This window comes from Amaranthus tricolor, chromosome 8 (assembly GCF_026212465.1).
Source record: "Amaranthus tricolor cultivar Red isolate AtriRed21 chromosome 8, ASM2621246v1, whole genome shotgun sequence".
Classification (NCBI taxonomy): Eukaryota; Viridiplantae; Streptophyta; class Magnoliopsida; order Caryophyllales; family Amaranthaceae; genus Amaranthus; species Amaranthus tricolor.
Window position 1 is genome coordinate 26,408,298 of NC_080054.1, and position 26,631 is coordinate 26,434,928.

Below are 26,631 nucleotides of genomic sequence, written 5' to 3' on the forward strand. Positions count from 1 at the left end.
GTGGATGTCGGATGGTAATTTGATCCTGGCTGCGCAAATGTGGTGTTCGTTAGGCGTAATATGGAGATATGCATGTACCAACTCATGTACATACCAGAGCTATGACCTGTGAAGTTATCTCCTCGAACCAAACGAGATGCTCGGTCACTCCGCGCATCTACGTGCAATCTATGTCATACGACGTAGTTCTTGTACCCAGTCCTTCGATCAATCGCATGTAGTTGAGGTTGGGTGTCACAGGCATGCGGAATAACCTGCTCCAAACCGAATTGACGCATGACACGATCCGGGAGCTGTAGCTCGATAATGTCAAAGCAAATAAGTGGACAACGCGATCTCCAAATCTCGTGGCCCGATGTACATATATGTGGTAGAGCGTCCATCTTAGCCGCTGTGTAAGGCTGCCATGTCATCTGTAATAGAAATCAATATGCTCAGTAATATATACAATTTATTCATAACTAATACAAATAGTAAATGTTAATAACATGCTCGTCCCGTTGTCAATCAAGTGCGTCTCTGTAGTAGACGAGAGTATGTGGGGAGTGGGATCTCGAAAGATATACGCGAAGCCAGCTGCAAACAAATGAACATTGTTTAACATTTTCATGTATCATAAAATAGTGAAATTATGAATTTGAATAGTGAATTGAGTGTTGCTACCTTACTACTAAAGGATCCATTCCGCGACGATGATGTAACCCTAACATCGGTTCAAAATCATCCGCGTCATCTTCCTGAATATGTTGCCCATCGGGTCGAATCGTCTGAATTATGGGCCTCCGTATATGAATGTGCTCCCATGACCATATCTGTAACAACATCAAGCAGCCACCAATGTCCTTGGCACCCTTACGAGATGCTCGACATAAGTTACGATACAGATACGCTAGGGTAGCACTTCCCCAGTTGTACTCATCTACGCGCTCCAAGTCTCCCAGTAGAGGGAGATAAATCAACTGTACCGAGTCGCCGCTCTTGTCTGGAAACAAGATGCATCCAAACACGTACAAGATGCATGTCTATCAACCGTTACATCATCCGCGTCATCCTCTAACGCGCTAAAATGCTCTCGGAGCCAAGTCAGCTTCAATGACGTCCAACGATGATCTTCGGTTGTGTGGGGTCTTGAGGGTTTTCAGGCCAAATCTCTAGTAGCTCATGAACTAATGCTGGCCAATTTCCCTCTCCATGACCTATCACTACTTGTCCTTCAATGGGCAGTCCCATTATAACTGCCACATCTTGCAACGTGATCGTTGACTCGCCAACTATGAGGTGGAAGGTATGAGTCTCCAGCCTCCACCTCTCCACCAATGCAGTGATAAGAGCTCGATCGAGCTCTAAGCCCCCGCCCAACAACCTGTGAATGTATCTGAAACCAGCTAACTTGACTACCTCTAATGCCCTATCATCTACCTCCCAGTGTAACGTACTCGCCTGGTAGTGCTGACGAGTAACCAATTGGGCAGTGGAGCCCTCCCACACAGCTACGCTCCTGTGTGTCGCCTGAAGCGTAAGCACTGATAGATCAACTGAGCCCGGTATCTCCATTATCGCTGTTACATACATTAGTGTTTTAAAAATCACATAAATATTTAATCCTCCATTTTTAACATAAAAGAGTTGCGATCACAACCAATTACATCATAGACTTTGCTAACAAACACCTCAAAAGTCGTATTTTGACGATGGATAAACATCATTGTATTTAATCCTCCATTATACCCAACATCGGATCTAGTATAACTTACTTCCCCACCCCAATACACTATAACGGGATAATGATCCATATTCTGCAAATACAAACATGTTTTTCATGTGATTTCACATACACTTAATTGTTGATTGTGAGTAAGGGAGGTGTAAATTTGAATACAAGAATTTGTGATATTAAGGTATTAGAACACTTATTAGAAGGTTCATTTCAAATATAAAAGCTAAAAATACCATGAATATATACTAAACCATTAAACTAACCCTACAAAGTAATAAACTTTCATTGAAGCATTTCATCAAACACTTTATATGCATACAAACCAAATCATAAAATTCAACTACAAATGTGTAAAATGTAAGCTTAAATCATGATAACAAGAGAATGTAACAAACAATCAACGTATTTATAACTTCAATTGAAAACAATAATGAACAAAAAAACAATTTGCATATTGAAAAAAAATTAGGGTTTTATTCATACCTTAAATGAGGATGAAAATGAACTAGTACACAAGGAGAAGATGGAAATGTAGTTGATTAGTTTAGTTGAATGAGAGGAATTGTAAATTTGAAATAAATGAGAGTGAAGAAATTTTTTTTTTAACCTAATACCGGCAGCAAGAAGCAAAGAGGAAAATGGAATGAAGTGAACAAATGCTCGAAGCTGCTGTTTTGTATTGCTACAAAACCGCCACTTGAAGTGGCGGTTTACTCAATATTATTATTTTTTTTTAAAAAAAATTAAAAATTCACAAACCGCCATTTCATCTAGCGGTTTACTTCAGATCCCTAAACAAAACCGCCACTTCATGTAGTGGTTATATTAAAAAAATAAAAAAATAAAAAATTTCTCACACCTATCCTACGTGGACGGTAATGTGGGAAATAGAATCCCATTTCAAGCAATGTGGGAATTAATTTTTTAATTTGCAATATTCTAGGAAAATATTCGACTATTATCTAAAATTAGTTTTTAAGTCCAAACTAAAAATTATGTATATGGTTTTTTTATTGTCATTTGGCTTTTGAACTTTTTGCAAGAAAAAATTTCAGTTCGTTAAATTAGTAAATAGTTTTAGATAATAGTTATTTGTTAAATATGTCTTTATTTTAACAAGAAAACTAAAAAATTGAGTATAGTATGTTAAAATATAGATACTTAAAAATAAAAAAGAATGTAGATAGTAAAATTGGGGTGTAATATTCAAAAATAGAAATGTGATAAATTTATTTCGACGAACTAAAATTGAAAGTAAGTAATTTGAGTAGGACAAAATATAATAATCAATATTTTGTTAAGGTGGCATTGAATTTTTTTTCTTTAAGTTTAACTATTATTTTTATTTTTTAGGATTAGCGGGATGTATCATATATAATAATAAAAATGCTGAAAATGAATAAATTTTATTTTTTAACAACCTCTACAAATGAAATTATTTGATCACATCATATATAATAATAAAAATATTGGAAAATAACAAATCTTATTTTTTAACAACCTTTACAAATTGATTTTTTTAGTGAATGATAATTAATATGAAGCAATTCTGTTTACTTAATTTAAAATCTAATTTACTTTTTGTTTAAAATTTGAGTCAAATTATGTAAAGCATTTTTATAATTTATTATAGCAATTTCATGTATCTACCTTAGACTTTGATGTGTTTAATTAAATACAAAAGTCATGTATTCAGTAAATAAATTTTTAAAAAACACGAGGATTTTTTTTTTTTTTAAAAGGTCATATATTTGGTAAAATTGTTAACATAATATATAATTACATATTTTGTGTAAGAATTTTAAACAACTAATTTGGATATTTTAAAAAGATATATGCTCCTATATAGGGGCACCATTGTCTTAAGGGGGTGAGTTGACCTTCTAAAATGCATAATGTAAATTTTAAAAACATCTTTACATACCATAATCCAGATACATTACATACTGATAACTTTCTACCAGCTATATACAGAAATTATGTGCTAACTATTCTTGCATCTTCAAGAGCAATGCTAACAGAATAAATTTTATATGTCGTACGAGCATCGTAAATACTACATACACAAGCAGCAGCAAAAATTGAAGTTATATACAGTGAATAAAATAGCTCAAGGATTTCCAATATTTGAGACAAAAGGCACCAGCCTTTTATAGTCTTTCTTCCTTCCGAGAGCACAGTTATCCAAAACCCGTCCCAAAAGAAACCGTGTATTTTGTAAGGCAATTTCCTTGGATTGCATGCCGGATTCAACTTGCCCATGAGACATTGATGCCGTTCCAAAACCTGATCCCAGGACATAAGGTAAGGGCCCACTACGAGCCTTGAATGAAGTCTGAGGTGCAGGTAGCTTTTCTTCTGCCCCAGCATGGCCGTTCTCATAACTGATAGGCTCGTGCAGGTGAGACCCACTCAAGGAGCTGCAACTTTGCAATAGGGCTTCCAGAACGCTGAGTGCGTCACACCCCAAAGAGCTCTCGACCAGCTGGGAGACGATTGCATACATATGTGGATTTTGGGCAGCATCAACTGGAGTATGCTGAAGTAGTTCTTTCAACAAAAGAAGAATCACTCGCTGATACTCAACAGGCCCTCTCTCTAATAGTCTCAGAAGATGCCCAAACGCTAATGCTGAGTGCTTTGGGAACCATTCGGTGCACAATAATGGAGCTATGCAAGCAAGTAGATTGTTTATAGTCTTGAACTCACCTTGCGAGTAGGCTAAGAATACAGTGGCCAACCCCTCGAGAGATTTCGCTCGACACCAGAGTGCGATGTTGGAAGCAACAGAGCAAGCTTTCTGATACTGCTGATGTAGAGGCAAGGCAAGCCCTATGGGATCCTTGCTAAGTTGTAAACAGAGCCATGGTAGCAAGCCAGTAATATGCATGAGAAGCCTCGTTCCTGGATCCCCAAAAATAGAGTCACATGATGGGAATGTGATGCGTGACAGGACTTCAATAGAAACACCATGGCTAACAGTTGACATAAGCCCTTTCAGAACAAGAGGTTGCACACCTTCAAATGCAGGAACTTTACCACCAAGATCAACACCTGTCCTTGAATCCGAGTGCTGGAATTCCCCCACTTCAGATACATTAGCATCAAGCTCATCACGGGGCATGCTAGATAGGAGCACATTTTCTGTTGTCCTTTCCCTGAAGGACAAGCGATCTATCACACGCAAGAAAAGCTCAAGGACCTGACAGTAAACATGCACAAAATCTGTGTGCATCATCCCAACACAGCCCCAAAAAAGCTGGGGATAAAGTATAACTTTTTCAGGTTCCATGTTCTCTACCATCACTTGGAGTGTCAACAGGATCTCCATAATGAATCCCAAAACATCAGGTTGAGGATTAGTTAAACACCTGTGCAGGCAACGGAGAAGTGAAACACAGGCATCACTGGTTACCTTTGGCCTCAATGCTCGGTATATTTGATGGGACCGGCATGCTAGATGCCTTGAAGTACACTCCATGGCCCATTTCAACGCTTCTGTTCCCCAGGTCTCTCGAAGATCCCCCTGGAAAAAAATTGCATCAACCATGCTTTGCACTAGTGCAGACAAAAGTGCCGAACTTGGGACATCAGGCCTAACAACAGTGGGGTCCTCATTTTCCCACATCATGCTTCCACGCTTAGATTGCACATACTTGATTAAGCTGACTACCTGTTGCTTGTTCTCTCCATCACTATTTTCTACCTCATACAGCTCCAAGTGCCTCCCAGCTAGCGAATATAACAAGTTAACAAGAAGGTGTTGGCAATGCTCAAGAACAATATCTTCTGAACTGTCCATCGAAACAAAAGTCACGTGAAAAAGCAAAGGTAAGTGCTCCCTAAAATCTTCATCATTCTCATAGGCAATTTCAGCAAGCAGAATCAAAGCAATATCTGCTTGAGTGAGTGAATGCTGTTGGTGACCCTGCAGAGCTGAATGAAGCTCTTTTGCATTAACACCATGCATTCCAACACCAGAATGCAAGCCATCGTCACCAGAGTTTGGAGTGTCAATGAAGTAATCACCACTGTCCCTGGACACATGACGGCTGCGTATACTCCCAGTAGAACTACGAACCCCCATCAAAGGCCCAGACATGTTGACCAAAGATGGAAGAAGCTGACCTGAACGTCCGGCAGGAGTGATAGGAACAACATTCATCTCAGGAGGCATAGGACTCAGTGGGCCTGAGGCATTGCGCCCACCTACACCAGCAGTGCGCCAACTCAAGCTCCCACTAGTGTTCCTCAGAGGAACATCGAGAGAGCCTCGAACGAGCAAAGGTGACATATGTGGCTGGCTGTCAACAATAGATGTGACTTGTGGAGCTACAGGTCCTTGAGAAAATTCCAATATGGCATTACTGTTGATATCAATCTTGCTGGTGCTAGGCCTTAGAGGTTCTACACTATCCTCAAGCATCCGTTGTGCTAATTGATACACAAGATGATCTATTGTCCGCTGCGGACAGATCCTTGCAAGGTACAGGCTCACCCTTTTTGCAACTGAAAAATAAGTAGCAAAAGCACCACTAATTTCAGCAGAAGCATTGGAGTCACAATCTTCAATACCTTTGGTTATTAAAAAGTCAAGAACTGGACTAATGTTCCTAGACTTGCTAGCAATTGTACTCCAAAGCTTCTCAATTTCATCAGGAAACTGATCACCATGCCGCCAAGTAACGTAGTACAAACTTTTTAACAAGCGTTCAGTCCAACCATCCTTTAGTTTCCAAAAATTAAGATTTTCTATCCAGGGTGCCATACACGTTAAGACCTGATGCTGGGCGATTATGTCAACAGCATCAAGCTGCCTCTGCATAATTTCCTCGCAGAGAAGCTGACTCAACTCAGGATGATCCTTTGCAAGTTTGCAGGAAAGTTTATACTGGAACTGTTGGTAAGAATCAGGGAGATTTCCAACAACAGCAGCTCTATAGCTACCTGAGCCTTCCATTCCATCTTCTGCCCATGTACGAACAGAAAGAGTCTCAAGCATCTGCAAGGCATCATCTCGAATTTGCCTTGATGGATCAACAACCTTGTACAAAATTAAGCTCAGCAATCTCTGAATTTCACATTTAGGTATCTCTTGGCGCATGTAGACTTCAGCCAGAACACTGAAGTACCCATCGGCTATGGCAGCATCAGAGTAATAGCACTGGTGAAAAAAAAATCAGATAATTATTAGTCCTTGAGAACTCTATATTCACTAATCTATACGACTAAAGTTGATACATTTAGACACTCAACTCAATACAATTACAACATAAGAATGCAGATGACAAAGAGAAACTAAACTTCAGAGCTCTCAAAAAAATGGTTCTGATACCAGGTTAGAACATAAAAAGTTTTTTCTTGATCCAAAATTAGAAAAATCAAGGTGGAATACACGCACAGAATACTTAACGGTGACAACAATAAAAAGTTTCCCAACAAAAGATCGGTATAGCATAAATTAGTTCAACATCACATTCAGTGCACACTACAACAATGTCATTAAGTAGCTCAATCATTAATAATAAATAGATTGCTTCTGATTGACTCTTGATAGCTAACATCATTTGCAACTTCCCATAAATGAACAAAGCACGTGATTTCATAACCATTTTACTATAGTCCACTATAATTAGAAACCAGAGCACTATAAAGCTTTAGCTCAATCAAAAATGAACAAATTATGGACACATTAGGAACCAATAATTAATTATGAGATTTAAAGGGGAGAGACCTGATCTATACAAGCAGGAAAGAGGTCTAAATTTGTCAGAAGCAGATTCTTCAACGCCAATTTTGCCAAGGAAACACGAAGATGGCCACCTTTGTGTCGATCACGCCCTGCAGCTCGCCCACCATCACCAGCATATTTAGAATAAGATGGAGTCCTTGGATCCGCAGGTGAATAGCCAAATGGAGCCTTTGGAGCAGGCTCAATAAACAGACTATTAATCCAGGATATCACTCTGCCACTCATTTTCCTGGCATTGTCATCAAAACAAGGTCCGTACAAGAGTGAAGCCACAGCATTCATGGATGCCCATTGTATAGCTTCTACTTGTTCATTAAGTTCCTTATCAAACGAAAGTTTGTCCACAGAATCCTTTGAGCGCACATGCTGAGAAGCTTTATATCTTTCCAGCTCACGTCGGTAATCACTAATCCCATCTTGATTCCAAGCACAACCCATATCATCACTCCAAGAAAGAAGAAGTTCAAACAACCGCTTTCTTGTTCTAAGATCAAACTTTTCAGATTTTGATTCAACAAATTCGGGAGCAAGATATCTTAAGACAGTGGCCAGAGCATAACGGAGGGGTTGCATATCTTGAAAACTTTCTAATGATGCAGTCAGGATATGTCGATGTGTCTCTTCAATGAACTTTAAGTAGTGAAGGCGGAAAACAGGTTTCCGGCTGAGCATGCCAGGCCAAATTTTCTCTGCCACAGTTCGATAGATATTTGCTAAGTGAATACGTAGCTCTTCCCGGCGAGACTTTTGACTCTACATGTCAAAGACAGATTTGTCATCTCCATAAGGGCATGTAACATAGTATGGAGAATAAATACGTTTCAACAAGTTGTTAGTCTAAAAGAAACTTCTCCCTAGAATAACAATAAAGCACAAAATCAGATTCAACATTCACATTCATTTTGAAGACATTACCATCATGTATCAACTTGACATCAAAATCAAAAAATGAAGTCTTGAAGCTTCAAGCCAGAAAAAAGGAAAACGAGAAGCCTGTAAAATAATCAAGTATTCATTCTAATTGCTGTTCATTATTAAATTCAATCATCTATTGTAATTTTTACTTCAACATCTGTTGTTGTGAAGCCTATATGCAGTAACAACTGAAAAAGCTGCATAAAAGCACTAGCTCTTTTCGACCGCCCCCACCAGAATAAGGTCACAGTAAAATAAGATGCAATTTACACATAATGGAATTGTGTATTTAAGACCAATACATAAATTCGAATCTAAGCATCATAAAGGCAAAAACTCACAGTAACATAGAAGTGCAACTTACACATTGGATTTGTGTATTTATAGGAGACCCATACACAAATTCGAATCTGAGCATCACAAAGGCGAAAACTAGTCACTCACTTTCGTCTTCTTTTTATTTCAGCATTCCTGTAATGCTTTAAAAAGTTGTAAACAAAAACACCGAACTAGACACTAGGAACTATCAGGCTTTTTGTATTATAATTAACTAGCACCATTCTCAGAACTAAGCGACATCAACCCCTCATTCCCTTTTACAAAAATGAAACACAGAAACTACAGTAGAAAGAACCTCCACACAAGATAAACTTTTTCAGCCATAAAATAATTTTAAACCAGCAAACTATACATGCATGTCTCACAGATACTAAAGGAATATGCATGCAAGTATCACATTTTATTTCATCTTGGAGGTCCATTTCGTCAATCTGTCCCTCGCCAAAGAAGAGGGGTGAGGAGAGAGGGACAGTGAAAGGAAGAAAACACCTTGGCCAGTCATCCATGCTTAAAATCATTAAAGACGCAGAGGTTCACCATTTGGATGTGAAAGAATCAACTCATATTTTCAACAATAAACAGTCCAGTTAAAACAGTAGCTTCAATTAACTCATCAATTATCATACCTTCCATTTGGGCTTTCCTTCTGTCTCAAGAGATACCTCATCAATAAAAGATGTTAGTTCTCCAAACATAGTTTCACAAACTTCCAGATGAGAATGACCAAGAGCCATCGTAGCAGCATTCTGTAACAAGCAAGTCAAATCAATGCTTCAAGGGGAATATGTACTTTGAAAATCATAATAAAAACACGTGTAATTAGCACTCTTTACGTCTCTGATTAGTCCATGAGGCAAAAAGGAGACAGAAATTGGAAGAGTGAATTTTGGGTTATAATGAGAATTTTTAATCATAGAAAAGTATAAATGTATGTAACAATGAATTCTTAATTTTTTTCTCATTTGTCATTTTCCAACAATAATGGCTTAAGCCACAAACTGGGTCTCAAAATGAAGATAAAAGTATGAACTTCAAAAATTAAAAAAAAAATAAAAAATTAGAAACGTTTGATTATGATGCTGTAAGAGAAATAGCAAAATGATAACAAGGTAGGGAAGTTAAAAAGGGGGATAGGAAAGGAAAGTTTCAAAACTTTTCTTAAAGAGGATGAGAGCATTTAATAAACACAACCAAGTAAGAATCAATTAAGCATAAATTTGTGGTTTTGTAAACAAACCAAGGACATTTAGGTAAAATATACTTTCTTAAAATGACAAATATTCTAATATGGACAAGCAAATTGAACCTGCCTATTATTGTAATGTGGGCAAACTTTTAAAGGCAGACGGAATATTTTAACTAGACAAGCTAAAAAATGTAACTTAGCAAGTAAATACAAGTTTCCATGAATTTATTTACGACAAAGTTAGCAAAGGGCATCAAGTGACAAAGTAATATCAAAGCTCTTTTTGTCATTTCTATTCTACAACATCACTATAAGTCTCACAGACAAATCATTGACGAAATGACAATATAAAAGAATTTATCAGATAAATAAGAATAAACTATTCATGAGATCCTACAATTTATACACTTACCACTTGAGCTTCAGATCCAGATTTTAGTGATGGAAAAATAAGTCTAAAAAGCTCTTTTGTTGATCCAAAGCTGGCGGCCTCCCTAGCATCTGGAGGACATGAACAAGCAAACATTGTATACATGAGCCACTGATCCAACTTGTTATCAGCATCTTGTGACTGATTAGCCCTGCCACCTAACTCAATAGGTGTAATATATGCAAGACGGCGAATCACTTCAGACCTGTCATAACATATCAAAGATAGTTTTATGATCATTCAGATTCAAGCATTAAGATATACATTCATATAGAGTAAACCTCTGCATTTCAATTGACAAGAAAATTCATCACTAAATAAATATAAAATTTAGAATCAAGTACAACAAATTTAATCAAAAATAGCATGTCAAGAACAATCATACAAGCACAAATAACTCCCTGTACTCGTACTAACAAGGTACATCACTCAAACATTTAACAACTCTTGTATGACACCGTCCCCATTTACCTAATTGTTCACATTAAGATTGTAAGTGATCAATAACTATAAGTGATCACTTTACAACTATAAAAAATAATCACTTTAAAACTGTACATAATCACTTTTAAGGTTATAATTGTCATTTTAAGATTGTAAGTCATCACTTTAAGATTGTAAGTGATTACTTTAAGGTTATAAACGATCACTTAAGACTATAAAAAGTGATCACTTATAATTGGTAACTTTAAGATTCTAAGTGATTACTTCAAGGTTATAAATGATCACTTCAAGACCATAAGTATACATTATGTTAGGCCATCCAATAGAGATGGTCTCACCATAAGACCGTCTCATTTGAGAATTTCTGAACATTTAATTAAAACAAATTCACATCAAAATGCAATGCTGCTTACTTTGCTTCCTGAACAGATCTTGGGCAAAGCTCAGCAGCATATTTCACAAGCTCGCTGAGACACCTAGCCCACCTATTCTTATCAGGACTTTCAAACAGAATGGATTGAATGGTAACATCAGGTGGAACAGCATCACATTCACGTCTCATGTCAAATGGGCGACCAGAATCCCAGTAACAGCTCTGAACAATGTCATCCTGTTAAGAAATATATTGACTTCATGAAATGCATAAATTTGAGCGCCGTAATGTGGAGGAGATAAATTGAGATAAAACGGTATAATTTAAAAAAAAAAAAAAACTCATACCCCATTTTCCTCAAGGACGTCAATTATGAATATAGGTTCAGCTTCGTTCCTCAAAGTCTGATCTTGTTTTTCATAAACAGCAAGATCACTTATGTCATTCCATAAGGCTCGCACACAGCGTAACAACTCCAGCGCAGTATGCCTGATCTGACTATCAACAGAACAAAGAAAGATCAGACCAACAGCATCAATCTCAGAAGCACGAAAATCAACAGCTTCTCCAGAACGATGAACAGAAGGCCTCCTGAAGGAACCTATATCCTGGGCCATAATCTTTGCATCTTGTGCATCAAACTCTAGCCTTTCTTCATGTAATCGTAATCTCCAGAAACGCATCAATTCCAACAAACGTCCCAATGATGTTTGAATAAGAAGTGGAAACTCATCAGGAAGACGTAAGATAAAATTTGCCATCCCTCTCATGACGGCAAATCGACGTTGGGGCAAAGATTTCACAATTCGATTCAGCACTTGCACAGCTTCTTCACGTACACCAGGATCAATACTTATGCCATGTTGAGGAATAATTTCAGTGATCTTATCATTTCGTCCAACCTCTTCTATCAAGTCCGGTATGCATTTCAAAACCGAGCGGAAAAGATAGCCTTGAGATTTTTCCTTTGTGACAGAATCTGTAGATGCAAACAGCATGCAAGTGATTACCACAGCAAATAAATGTGTAAAAACTTCATCCCCTCATTTTGCCTCCCCCAATATCCTTCGTTACCCTACTGACATTAAGTAGGTCACACCTAGGATCCCAACTAAGCAGTGTTTTGAGGTCAAGTATGTACACAACCTCACCCTTGTAATAACGAAAAGATTGTTTTTGATTGACCCATTCTATTTAAAGAAGTAAGATAGGATGAATTTTTAACTCTCATTCATGTATCACCTCCTTTACAAGATTTTTGAAGCCACATTACCCAATAAACTTGGAAGACTTTCAACACAAAGGGAGTATATACCAAATCCGTACATCAAGAGTAAATGTCATAAAATTCATTTCTTTTCCAATTCAAATCAGCAAACTACAAGGACACAAGCACCTTCAAGTTAGGCTATCATACATCGATTATACTGATATAGTGGAACACCCTGAGTTCTATCCAACAAATGCATACTTTGGGCAAACCATCTTCAAAAGCACCAGACTGAGTAGTAGAGTCACTACTTAACTAGCTGATAGCGTTGATAAATATATAGTGAACTAACAGCTCAGTAAGGTACACCTACCAATAGCTGTCCTTGAAGAAGTGAGAAGAGCCTGACTGTATGTTCGATGGCAAGACCTTATGATAAACTCAATAGCAGCCTTCACCTTTGGAATGTAGTGGCCAATATTATGCTCTGTCATTAAAAAAAATCTTAGATATTCAGAAATCTGAATATTCACATGACAAAAGGAAATGAACGTACGCTCAATGTGTTATCAATACCAATAATCACCTTGGAAAATTTCCAATCCAAGATATTCACTAGATGGAGACACAACAATTCTGTGCAAAGCACGGAGACCAATAACTTTTGCTTCACTTGAACTATCTTGCCTTAGCAATTCCAAAATCATATGGTTCATTGCAAAATCTAGGTTGCTTTCTGCTATAGTCACACAAAATTCAACAAGTTTGTCATGTTGGACATCCTGACTAAGCATTCCTTTCCTTAGTATAGTTAGCAATTGTGAGGTGACACTATCCAGGTAGTCCCAAACACGATTTGGTGGGTGACTAGGCGCATACGCACCCAGATAAAATCTCACAACGCGATGGAGGCAATCCAAAGCCATAAAACGATGATTCTTATCCTGCACAAGCATGGACACATAGTAGGATAAACAAGTGGAAAATAATGGAGGAAATTCATCAGCTCCATAGTTATAATAGAACAATCATATCGAACAAGGAAACATTGTTAGGTACAAAAAAAACACAAGCAAGCATTTTTTCCATACACAAGTTTTATGCACTTACTCGCAGCAGCTTGTAAAGCTGCTCCATGTGTGGACCAAAATTAGCTTCGAAAGTTTGAGGCTCTCCAAGACAAAGAAAAAGAGTCACGAGAGGGTATCCCACCTGTACCAAAATGAATTAAATCAGCAGCAGCAACCAAGAAAGTTCCGCGGAATATCAAAGTATGTCACAAATTCAAATGACAGAGAAATGTTCACAGAATATATCAAAGAGACAGATCCTAACCAAATAGAATGAAGTTCGTCACCATATCCATATGCTAACAGAAACAATATACATGAAGATCAAAAAGCATGTAGGGACTTAATTGAAAAGCTACATTAGTATTTAGTTGAAAAGCATGGATGAGTTTCAATTTTGAAAAACTAATTATGAAAAAAATTTGCCATTTCCTTATATAAAACAATTGGCCTTACATGAGATGAAGCAAAGCAACTATTTCAATGGATGATCAGCAGGATAAATGGATCACAGTATCACACTGAACATTGCATTTAAAATCAAAATTTGATAATACTAGTCTTCTAAAAATTTACATCTTTTTCTTTCCAAAATCAAATATGTAGGAAGACTTGCATGCACTGAAGTAAACAAAAAAAAAAAAAAGAAAGAAACATGTGTATCCAGACCCCCTCAATGATTGATATAAGATTACAAAGAATTACAAGAATCTTCATAGCAAACTAACTCCACGTAGGAAAGCATTCTTGACTAATGCTAAAAGCAGATTGTAGCCTTAATGCTCAAAAAAAGCTCAATATTACAGCATGATTTACAAACTAAAGAACTTTAGAGTCATTACATACAGCTATATGTTTGCTCTGCTTGTCCATCCAATGGAGCATCTGCAATCTAATTCGTCCTACCGCCTCATACCAAAGATTTAGAGCAGGTTCCACACCAGAGGGGGGCCACTGATTTCTTCCACCATCAGCTAGTGGGGCCAAAATATTTGTGAGCATATTGCAAAGTGCATGATGGAGTTCACTTTTCCGTTTATGTGGTGGAACACGGTTCAGCGGATTTGCTTTTACTACAAAAGAGGCTGATGCATTCAATCCACCTTCTGTCTTAACCTGACAAATGCCACTTGTTACAGTGCTGATCTCTCATATGTGTGAACAACAAATCAACACACCTACCCCAAGTTTCAAGTAGCGCATGCCACTGATGATATTCAATGTCTCACTTCGGGCAACACTAGTGTCAATTCTCCGAGTATTCAATTCCATGAAGAAACGCTCAGTTACAGAGCTAAACCTATATGAGCAAGGAATATATGTCCACATGTAAGTTCAGTACACCATCATAGACTGGCACCGACCAGATAATCAGAAAGTACAACTTCTGTATCAACTTGCCATTTTAAAAGTTTAAAAGACCTTCAAGAACAAAGAAAAAAAAGAAAACAGATAATCACTCAGTTCTCTATTCTTAATTTTTATAGTTAGATATCATACACAAGCATTCATTCACACCTTTATAAGATGAAGCTTCTAAGGGGGTAGTGAGCTATGAATAATCGTTACCTCAAGCCCCCTGAACTCAAACTGTGAAATGTGAAAATTGAGAAAGGGGATTCATTAAGGAAACAAAAACATTTATTTACTTCATTGAGGACTTTGCTGCATTTTATTTTGCTTGATGACTTTGATGGGTATGATGTATTTAGGCTTCTATTATGTTTTGAGATAAACTTTATGTCTTATTCTCTCAGTTGTAATATTTTAAACTTATATTTTAACCGGTTATTAATTTTAATGGAGTTTAGCAGCTCGGCATTATAGACTTCTGCATTATTTATTATAAACATTGTTATTAATGTTAATTATGTACCGTGACTGTCGCGCATTTACAACTAATTTTATCAATTAGACAAAACACTAATATATTCAGTTCACTTATTAACCTAGAAAAACAAATAATTGAAGATATCATTATTTAGTTAATTAAACATAATGATTATCATGAAAAAATACCAAATTATATCCACCAACCAATAACCCAAAAACAAATAAGTAGTCATGACCATCAATTATGGAAAATCATTGTCATTTATTGTATTATCACTTTTTCATCTATGTTAAAATATTATAGCTCTTTTTTAATATATATACATATATATATATATATATATAAGAAAAAAATTTAGAACCCTCAAAATAACGGGCCTGCTCATGCTGCTCTTGTAAAGAATCGGCCCTGAGTGCATTCAGACTTCCATTTTAAACCTCGTGTAATTAAAAATGGATAGCTAGATGAACCCATTATTCAAGAATCAAGAGCAACTTTTGTTTAGAAGCATAGGTGTTTTATTATGGATAACTAAAAAGTAGAATTTGACAAATACAATCATCCCTCTGATCTTGCCCCATTCTAATTTTATCCATCCCATTAAAACCTACAATATATTTCTTGTTCCTACGTTTTTTTAAATAAGGATAAGTTTATTGATAAATGAAGAGCTATGCAAAAACCTATAAGCATGCCAACCATAATCACTCACCATAAGCATGCCCAGAATAATCATTCAATATATGCTTGAAGATGCCTATTCAAAAACCTAAAAGCCATAAAGCAAGAATTATAGGTTACAGAATACTGAATATATCTCTTTAAAAACATTTGTCACAACAATAACACCAAAATACTTTCAAATTTAATTAATTTTTGTTGCATTCTGACATTTTAGTTATCTTTATCATTGATATCCATCTCTAAGACTTTTGACAGCTTTCTAAGACTCAAAGTAATAGGCATGTTTCCCAAATCTTAACAGAGCATCAAACTTTTAAAGTAGTCAATAGTAAGAGGAGGAACAACTTCAATATACATTAAGATTATTGGATAAAAAAATTAAAAATACATAAAAACATAATCAAATAAAAATATGCATACCTTTGAATGGAAAACAGATCATAACAAAATACAGCTAAGGCACTCTAGTTATTCAACAGAAACCAGAAGCGATAAGTTCAAAACTCAGTTTACCTTATACGAGATAAAGCGCCTAAAAGTTGAGCAACATGATCCAAGAGCAGCCCCCTCAAATCAACAAGGGATGGATATTCTACCTGGCTAACAACCCTGCAAAAAAATAGTATTTTTGACAATTTTTGTTACACACTATCACAAGCAATAAATATATACATTATATGACCCCCTCTACCATAAACTATATTGATGTCGTCAATAACAGGAAAATTGATTTTAGCTTACATTCATATATTTTAAATAGTTGATTACTAGATTGCACAAGTTAGCCACTCAACGAATGATCAACGCATCCCCATAGTTTTCAACACCATGAATAAAAATCATGCAACTCAAAATGGCACCAAGTACACACATGTATATCATCACATTTTTTGGTTTCTCAGCATCAACACACCTTTTTCAAATACAGAATGTATGATTATGTATTTTCCAAAAAAATTTCAATACAACTATCAAATTTTTCACAAGTGTGCGTATTATATTCCGGTATCACCAACATTCTAATGATTTTCATCCAAAATTCAGTCAAATAGGGGCCACATTTTAATTCTATCCTCGTATATTCCAATTCTTTCTCAATTAAATTTAGTAAGGAGATGTTAGATTGGAACTGTAAATTAGAAACTGGAGAATAAAGGACGATATGATATCCTAAAGAATGAAGCAGAATGCACAAAGAGCTAACCTGTCTGCATTGATAAGCCAGTCAAACACAAAGTTCTCAAGCCCAGACCAGAGCTTCTCTGCATAGCATCCAAGCTCTATCACATTTCAAAGTAGTGTTAAAATTACCAAATTCAGATATAAGGGGTGTACAAAGCAAACCTGTAAGTCCTTCTGGAAGACAACACTCCACAAAACGGATACAGGCTGAACAAAAAATGCACTCCACTGCAAGCTGAAACGATTATAGACTAGTGAAAATGGTGACACTAAGCCAAATACCTTTCTACTATGGAGTTTTTTTTGTTCTTTTGTTCTTCCTTTTTTTGGCAAAATTCTACTTTACCAAAGCAAGTACATCATTTACATTATGGTCCTCCCCCATTTTTTGAAATCTTGTTCGCTTTCTCTTGTCAATCAATGTGTCTTTACAATTATAAAAATTTTTTGGTCCCATGCAAAAAAAGAATTCCTTACCTAGTTATCATTACAAATATTTAACAAAAGCATATAGCTATAGACGGTCAAGGTATATCATAAATTTTAATTGTTTCAGTTGATAAGTCGTATGCAAGGTAAGTAGAACTAGAAGCGAATCAATAATAACAACCAAAATTTTATCTCTCTAGTGTCTCCCGTTTCATTGCCATATCCCTGAATCCCTAAAAAAATTCCTCCACACCCAAAGAAGTAAAAAATTGCACAATCATGGAATAGGTCCTCGAGACTTGTGAAATTGAACCATAAATCTTGATTTTTCAGCTAAATTTTATATATTTCTTCTTAATCCTCATTGCATGAATATCATTTTATTTTTTCATAAAGAAAAATTTTATTAATGAAGAAACCTCGGTTGAATACAAGGATTGAGAAGTTAACTACATTGATATATTCCAATATTGTTTACACATTAAAGAATAATGTTGAAAGAGGCAATGGCCTCAGCCCATAATAAAGCTAGAAGTTTTTCCTTATCTCAAACAAAATTACTAATAATAAGAAAGAATTGATCACTTAAAATTCACCTATTTCTTTCCAACCACATGGACCAGAGAACTACATAACAAACCCAAAACTTCTTGAGGTCTCCATTGCCACCAAATCCACGAAAATTAGTAATCAAGAAATCCACAATTTTTCTCGGACCAACCCACCATTCCCCAACATAAAAAACCCTAGTCCAAAGACCCAGCTCCAATGCATTAAAAGATTTCAAACACATAATGCATTTACGCAAATTCAATAATTATTAGGTCTCCTATTCTGTAAGCTCCCATCGTATTAACTTAACTAAAACCAGCACCATACAAAGACTTAACTTTACACAGGACTTATGCTCTCGAAATCAATTTGGCCGGTAAAAAGATGTTGAAGAAGAAGAAACAAGTCAAGAACAAAATAAAGCACATGAAAAAACATTTGATGGATCACGAGTCCAAATCCAAAAGTCGAAGTTTGAACAAGGGTGAAAGTTTTGAAGAAGGAAAGAAGTTCAGTAAACCGAATTAAGTTCCTTTCTAGGTTTCTAAAGAAAGGTTCCAAGACACTTGATTATTTCTTACATTTACAAGTAAAAATCACCGCTAGAAGCTCAATGATAGAATGATAATAGATAAAATTTGGGAACAAGGATTTTGAAAGGTTCTAAACCCATCAATCTATCTTCCCAAAATCATATCATACCAAACCTACTAACAAAAGGAAAGAGTTCAAGTCAAACATGTGAGATAGATATAAAAAAAAAAAGTAAGGAATTCCACCTAGAAGGCTAGAACTAACTTCTAATGACTCAATGCCAAAGAGGACTTGGTTCATAAGGGAATGTTCAATGCGACTTTCCAAGCAGTGCTTAATTATTTGTCTTCAAATCTCCCAACCTCAAGCCCAATTGTTCTATTGGTACTCAAACTCAATTCCAATTAACTATATAGTCCTTTTTCTCCTAACCGTCTTCTTCCCAAAGAAAGCTCCTCATCATCTCCCTCAACAATCTAATTATGATAGAAATGAAAGCCTTAAGATAAAAGGATATAGATGGGAATGTTACTCAAGCAAGACTTTACAAATCAAATCCGACATCCCAAAGAGAACGCTGATTTATTTCATCCACAAGCATATTAGACAACTACTCTACTAATGCCCAAAAATCCTTATTTACTAGATCCCACGGGTAATCCAAATAAGAAAAAGTAATGGTAGACTGGAAAAAGTACATTACTAAAAAGGTAAGCTTTCAAAGTGAACAATCAAAAAGAAATAATGAAAAAGAAAAGGTAGATAAACAAAAAGAAAGAGCGAGAGTGCAATCATAATTGAGTTAAATCAGAAAGGAAAAAGCAACTTATAAAAAATTAATAGTACTACCATATCAACAAGGTGCATCCATTTTCAAGGAAGCTCGTTTGCTAAGAACTCCATAATAATTGTGCATTGGTGTGAAGTAGCCTTAGAAGTATTTTAAAAAGGTTATTTTGCATCATTTGAGACCTTGGACGAAGCCCTTAACTGCCTCAAAATGATAATTTTTTGATTTGGAGCTAAGGGTCGCCTCAATCATCTTTGGAGATGTTGCTTCTTTTCTACCGTTTTAATAGAAAGACAAAGAAAAATATTTAGATAGAATTCTTCTGTTGGATGAAGTTTAGGAGAGTCAAGTTCATATCAACTCTTTGGGTAAAAACAAGTAATTTGTTTTCATCTTTCACATTAGGAGATCTTTGTAGGAGTATATGGAGAATTTATCATAATTTTCTCGTTTTTAAAAATGCTTTTTCCAATATTTTGTACTTTTTCTTTACATCATTAATAAAAGTTTTCTTTATCAAAAAAAATGGTTATGCATGTATATGCTCATTAGTTCTTACACATCTAAATTAAGATTTCTTTTTTTCAAAATTCCTCTCAAAAAAGAACACCATATAGGGATAAAAACGAATTTATCATAACAATCTCTTTTTTCGACATAATTCTCTACGCCATACTCCTTAATCACTAGTTCACATAAAAAGTCAAAGCGAGTTATAGATTAACACAATTTATTATCCCCTTTTATTCATTAAGAATGAAAATGCATTTATACTTTACATTATAAACACTAAGTCACTAAGTCCTTTTTGTTTTACTATTTAACAAACAATTATTTAGAATCATGCATACCAAAGACTTTCTACAATTAAATGCTCTGATTATTGAAGAATCCAAGCAGCTAACGAGATTAACTCTATAAATCTATCAAGTTAGTGAATGAGAATATCAAAATTCCTTAAACAATATTTTTTGTGGAAGATGCAAACCTTTCTTTGGAATGTAGAAGCGTCATTGGCACCTTTTGGGGATTCACTGCAAAATGAGTTGTAAACACATTGCAATAATAACTAGAAAAATTGTTTCAAAACAATATTCTTGAATTGGCAATATTAAACTAACTGAGGATATTCTATAAAAATAACAACATATTTTTTAAGATAATTGAAAATTTTGTTAAAAAATCTTGTTAACAAGCACTTTGAATATTTCCATAGTTTAGCAAAAAGAGTTTACAATGTACAATCAATACATATTGGACCATTAAGCTTATGCATAACAGTAACCTAACATAAAACATCAAATCAAGTTACCACATTCAAAGACACAATGTGTTATGCCATCAGCCCATCACCGACATCAGTAACAAAGATAATACACCGATATACATGGGTACAAGACAAAGGGATGAAGATTTATTTGTTCACTATGTAACCTATATAATATAAATGTATGGATAATTTTGAAACCAAAACCAACTTTAGTGAAACAATGATTTGGACCGGGTTCAAGAAGGTAAGTTCAAACCATATTATTAATGTAGTTATTTTGTTTTGCATAATAAGTCCATAAATATTAAATAGTGGCTTTATGTTATTTTTGCTTTAGTTTTAATTATTGTAAAATTAAGCATGTTTTAATCTGTTCCTAGAATTCTAGGTTTATTAGGGACGAAATTTTAGTGCGGAATTTTGTCTTTTCATAATTGGGTTTTAAATTAGAAGTGATGAACTAGCAGAGTATAAACATTTAACATGCTTGTAAAGGTTTAATCAAAGAATTAAGAAAACAGAGCAGTTTCACTTATTAGTTTGAAAGTGAAGCAAATATTTGAGTACAAAATGTACAATAATCAAGAAATTAAGGTGAGTTAAGCATCTTATAACAAGTATGCGGGGGAGATTTTAGTCCCCAAACAAACTAAACATATAAGAAGGCTGAATGTGCATTCAGTTCTCTAGCACCATTGTTAAAGTTGAGTGTTCCTTTAGAAAATATCCCCTATAAGCCCTAATTCTAGTCGTGTACTACTAGAGAACGGTTCATCTTAATATTAAACCAAGAATAAGGATTCCTTGGAGTTTTCTTGCAAAACGATCGGGTATATACACACACAAGAAAAGCCACGCAAAGAGCTTTGCATCTTCAGCAAAATTTTGGTGCAATTTTGGTTTGAATTTCTGTAGCAATGTTACTAGATATTTTTGAATTCATTTGGTAGTCTACGGAATCATTTGGTAAATATGAGATTAAAGTCTTCAAAACAGGATAAATTGCACATGAACAGAAGACAAATAATCTGACTCTATGTAACTCTACAACGAAAGAATAGTAGTCAGTAACAAATAATCACAACTAACCTCTCTCTCCATCTAAGAAGGGCTTCTAAGAGAGGTACAGGAGTATGTCGCGCCACCATTGCAAGGGAATCCAGTACTTGGTCATAAGCTGGGTCAGATGGACTAAGGTATTGCCCATCCTGCAAGTCACCCCAAAAAGATAGCTTATTATTGGCATAGGCTCCGTCTATCGATAGTAGGCCATATTCAAATTGCGCAATAAGTTAAAGGTCATAGAGAATAGTTTGGTGCTTATCATAAAAATGCTATGATTACATCAGACCTTTCCAAATAAAGTTATAAATCGTCTTTTCAAAAACTACCAAAATTACCTATGATGATGACCAAACTTTTCCAAAAAGGGAGTGGAAATAACTTAAAGCATCCCAAGGACATTCATAAAAGAAAATTATAGATATTTAAAGTCAAAATTAAATACAATGTACATACCCAGGAATATGAAGATATGTAACTATAAGCATCTTTAACTTCCCATACTCCTTAATTTGTTGCTATTTATTAGTTCTTTAGCCAACAGTGATGAGTGATGAAAGAAAAGACAATTTCATGAGCCAATTTTTAGTATAATAAATCATATTAAAATGGTTGATCAAATCATGTCCACTTCTTATTTCTCTTAGTATATAAAACAAGAATACAGTTGCGTACATGCGTGATCCAACCCCCAAACCCTTGTTATGTGTGAGCGTAAGTGAAAGCCACTTAATGGCAATAGAATAATAGAATGGCACACACAGTGTTGTTTAAAGAACTCCCAGGAAGAAGAGCTCCAAATTTTTGAACCCCGCTATTACATAGTGAAACATGATTAAACGGAAACCATCCCAAATCATGTAATGCCAATAACTCCTAACCTAATGTCAGCTAAAAATCAAGTAAAAACGTTCCATGAAGAGGAGAATAAGAAATTTCGCCAAACGAACTAACCAAGAAAATCAATAATATAAATAAATTAGCAGTAATGAAGTTTCAAAATCAACAAATTCATTGTATAAACAATAAACTAGAGCAAAAACAAAAAGATAAATTAGTAGAGTGCACATCAATAAAGCGAGATTAAAAAAACCTGCGCTTGAGCAGTTTCAATTCGACGCCTAGCAAGCGGAAGAAAACGCTGAAGCAGCGCATCTACAATCAACTTTGCCGCACTCCCCGACTTCATTTTTAATCATTCCAAATAAAATTTAAACTGAAATCAATCAAGATAATACAAATATAAGTGAAAGAAAATTGGAATAAACCCTAAAATTAAAGTTATACAAAGAATTAAAAAAAATAAGAAAATAAGATCGAAATTAAGTATACAAACCAGAGATGTGTAATCGGATCAGAAAGCCATAAGATTGGGGCGGTCGTAATGGGATGAGAGAAAAAGATAAAAGAAGATATCTTTAGGGTTAGAGGTCTGGCAATGGCGGTTGCCGTTGGGGGTCGTCGTCTCGTCGATGATGACACCCACAACACCACCGTAATTCTGGTCTTTTCCCTTCTCTCCTGAAAAGGGATTTATTTTTCTTTTCTTTTCTTTTATTTTCTTTTTTTTTCTTCCAACTTTATATACTCTGCTAACTTGTTCCGAGTTGCTGATTCTAAAATGGGTTTAAAAAAACCTCAATTCACTCAATATATCGCCATTTTTTAATGAAATTATTTAAATGTGGTTAAATTATTTTTTTCATTACAAAATAAAAAAATTATTATTATTATCAAACTGTAATTATTAATGATAATTAATTTTAGGAAAATATTAATTAAATAAAAGAAGAAAAGTATATTTTAAAATCGAAAAACGAATCCAATTGCACAACACGTTGGGCTACACATGTTAAATCAATGGTTAATCTTTCTCGCTTGTCATTTGTCATAATCATTTTTATTGTGCTTATATTTTTTTACATAAAATTTTTATATTTGTTTCTTCCCCATTAAAAAATTTGGAATAATAGACATTGATAGTCTCAACTATTATCCATTCTTTCAATATAATATCAACTATTCATTAGTCCATAATAATCATGACATGTTCAAAATAATTCGAACTATTATATTTGTCTTATAATGAGTGCACCCAGTTTGGATATTTTTTTATGAGCAGGAAGCCTATAGTTGATATTATTTTGAGAAAATAAACTTCATATAAATAACTAATCATCAAGTCATGCATCATATTGAATCACCATGAGACAAATCCATATAATTAGCTTGTTTTTTAATTGATCACTTTAAATTTATAAGTGGTCACTTTAAGGTTATAAATAATCACTCTAAGACAAAAAAATATTCATTTTAAAACTATAAGTAATCAAAATAAGATTATAAGTGGTGATTTTACGATAATAAACGTATTTTGGGTCGGCAAATAGAATTAGTCTCAGCGTGAAATTATCTCATTTGAGAATTTGTAATAAGTACTATTTAAAATTACTTTCAGCAAATGGACAATAGTTTGAATTATTGCGTACATCAAACTCAACGCTTGTTCAACGTTTAACGCAACTCATGAATTTTTATGGAATAATTTTCAAAGAAATTCATAATTTTTAGAATAATATCAAGTAGCACAAAACATGTCATTGATTTTATACCTAGGTACAGTCGCGCATTTTATACGACTTTGCCCTTTTTTAAAACAAAATATATTTTCAAAATTTTTGAAATAAAAATTCGATTAATTTAATAAAATATTAATCAAAAATTCAATAATTTTTATAATTACATCAAATATTAACTAAAATAAGAAAAAATCAAAAAATCAATAATATTGATTATTTACTCTCTATAAATGGACTTGTCTCATCGTATCCCCGTAGAATTTTGCTTTACAAAATATTCCTTCTATCTCGCCAGAATTGCGCATAGATTTCATATTTGTTGGGGTCACCAAAATAAATGAGACAAAATACTATGCGAGTTTAAAATTTTGGGCAAAATTAGTCAAATGTTTTAGCCAATTTTGTCACTTTCTTAATGCCCTTCACTATTAATCTCTAACTTGCATTCTAGAGGGTATTTTAAAAGATAATGATTCCACAAATAGCTCTTAACGAGAGTTATTGATTGATTTGACTACTTAAAAATACTGTTTAATTGACAACTGTTAATGAAATGTATGAAAAAATTATATACTGGTTATTGACTGTTTATTAGGGAAAAAAATATGCAGAAAGTCAATAACAAAAACTACAAGAGTAGCTTTTTGAGTTTAACTTTAAAAGATAGTTTTTCACTTGACTTAAAAATCGCTTATCAAACATTTTTTGTTTGAAAAAAAAAATTGAAATCTAATCTTAATAAAACTAATTGGCAAACAACCCTATATGAAAATCAAGACATAGTGGTGTTTAGGTGTTAACTTTTACATAGGCTTTTTGTTGACATTTGACTTTTTGTTTGTTGGTTGGCTAAACAGTCAGAAAAATAATTTTTAAGCAGAAATAAAAAAACTATTTCAATTATTTTTATTTTTTTTATTTTTGACTAGTTGACCCACTTTTTCTTGATAAACAACTAAACATCTCCACACAGTTGACATTTTCAAGTAACTTAATAACCAACAAAAAAAATCAATATCTCCAACTTCTTATTATTCAACAACCAAAAAGCCAATTATCAAACGCCCCACAAACAACAACCGATTTTAATTGAAAATTTAAAAAGAATAAGCAAATTAATATAAAAAATTCAAAAAATAAACAACTTTTAAACTTAATTTCCAAAATAAGCACTTTTGCCCAAAGCACAGGTTCGGGGCTGTTCCCTATTATTAATAGCGAACAAAAAAGCTTGGTCAAAAAAGTCAAGATTTTTGTTCGCTGTTAATAACAGCAAACAAAGAGGCTTCATAAAAAAAGTCAAGGTTTTTGTTCGCTGTTATTAACAGCGAACAAAGAAGCTGGCCCTTATGAGGCTAATTGCTATTTTCTTGTTTCAATTTTAATTGCTATTTTCTTGGGCCATGTCAATTTTGCAAAGATGATTTTTAGGCTTTTAATTATTAACTTTTCTATTTTATTTCCTGCAAATTTGAAAAAGTTGATAACTATAAGATTAAAGGTGATTTTATTCACTTATAGAAAGTTGATAACCGTAGCTATCTGATAATTAAAAGCCTAACAAATTTAAATTTTAATTGTTATTTTAATTAAAAAATCAAAACTAACTCCCTTATTTTATTTCCTAGAACTCTAGAAAAGTTGATAATTATGGGATTAAGGGTGATTTTATTCAATTATATAAAGTGACCTAATGTTATTTTAATTAAAAAGCTAAAGTTAACTTCCTATTTTATTTCCTAAAAATTTGGAAAAGTTGATAATAAAAGGATCAATGTGATTTTATTCAATTATAGAAAGTTGATAACCGTAGCTTTTTAATATTTAAAAGCCTAAAAATCAATCTTGTAAAATTGACAATGATTCAAGAAAATAGCTATTAAAATTGGAACAAGAAAATAGCAATTAGCCTCATAATTGTTCGCTATTAATAATAGCAAACAAAGAAGGTTGGTCAAAAATGGTCAAAATGACTTTTTAAGAAAGCTTCTTTGTTCCCTGTTACTCGTTAGTAACTGCTAACAATCCAAAACTTGTGCTCTGGAAAAAAAAATATTTATTTTGGGAATTAACGGCCTGTTTAGTAAGTGGTAATTAGAATGAAAAATTAGTGTAATTTTGGATGAAAAATCACATGGTTACCTCGATGGTCATGCTTGTCAAACTTCGATCATCTTATTTTCTTCATAAAATTCTAAGGCATTACCGTTGGGAGAGATGGTATTAGTTGGTATTGAAAATTTGTAAAAAAAAAAAAACTTTGTCGGTTTCATTACAAT

The 26,631-nt window shown here is 34.2% G+C and overlaps 1 protein-coding gene across 1 annotated transcript; it reads right to left on the reverse strand.

Moving 5' to 3' along the window:
- Nucleotides 1-3,467: 3,467 nt before the first annotated feature.
- Nucleotides 3,468-23,361, reverse strand: LOC130821156 (uncharacterized). The gene is made up of 18 exons (XM_057686816.1): nucleotides 23,110-23,361; nucleotides 22,867-22,989; nucleotides 21,801-21,919; nucleotides 20,430-20,475; nucleotides 17,299-17,371; nucleotides 17,159-17,216; nucleotides 16,468-16,563; nucleotides 14,619-14,736; nucleotides 14,283-14,552; nucleotides 13,477-13,578; nucleotides 12,953-13,310; nucleotides 12,740-12,853; nucleotides 11,504-12,135; nucleotides 11,197-11,393; nucleotides 10,322-10,544; nucleotides 9,350-9,469; nucleotides 7,452-8,222; nucleotides 3,468-6,881 (listed from the first exon to the last, which is right to left on the reverse strand). The coding sequence occupies exons 2-18, from the start codon at nucleotides 22,960-22,962 to the stop codon at nucleotides 3,828-3,830; spliced, it is 6,447 nt and encodes a 2,148-aa protein (XP_057542799.1). The 5' UTR covers nucleotides 22,963-22,989; nucleotides 23,110-23,361; the 3' UTR covers nucleotides 3,468-3,827.
- Nucleotides 23,362-26,631: the final 3,270 nt, after the last annotated feature.

Coding starts and splice junctions, on each gene's coding strand:
- LOC130821156 (XM_057686816.1), bottom strand. CDS start 22,962: ATGAAGTCGGGGAGTGCGGCAAAGTTGATTGTAGATGCGCTGCTTCAG. Junction 21,920..22,866: donor TTGAAACTGCTCAAGCGCAG/GTTTTTTTAATC, acceptor GGTGACTTGCAG/GATGGGCAATACCTTAGTCC. Junction 13,311..13,476: donor AGCTTTACAAGCTGCTGCGA/GTAAGTGCATAA, acceptor ATGCTTGTGCAG/GATAAGAATCATCGTTTTAT.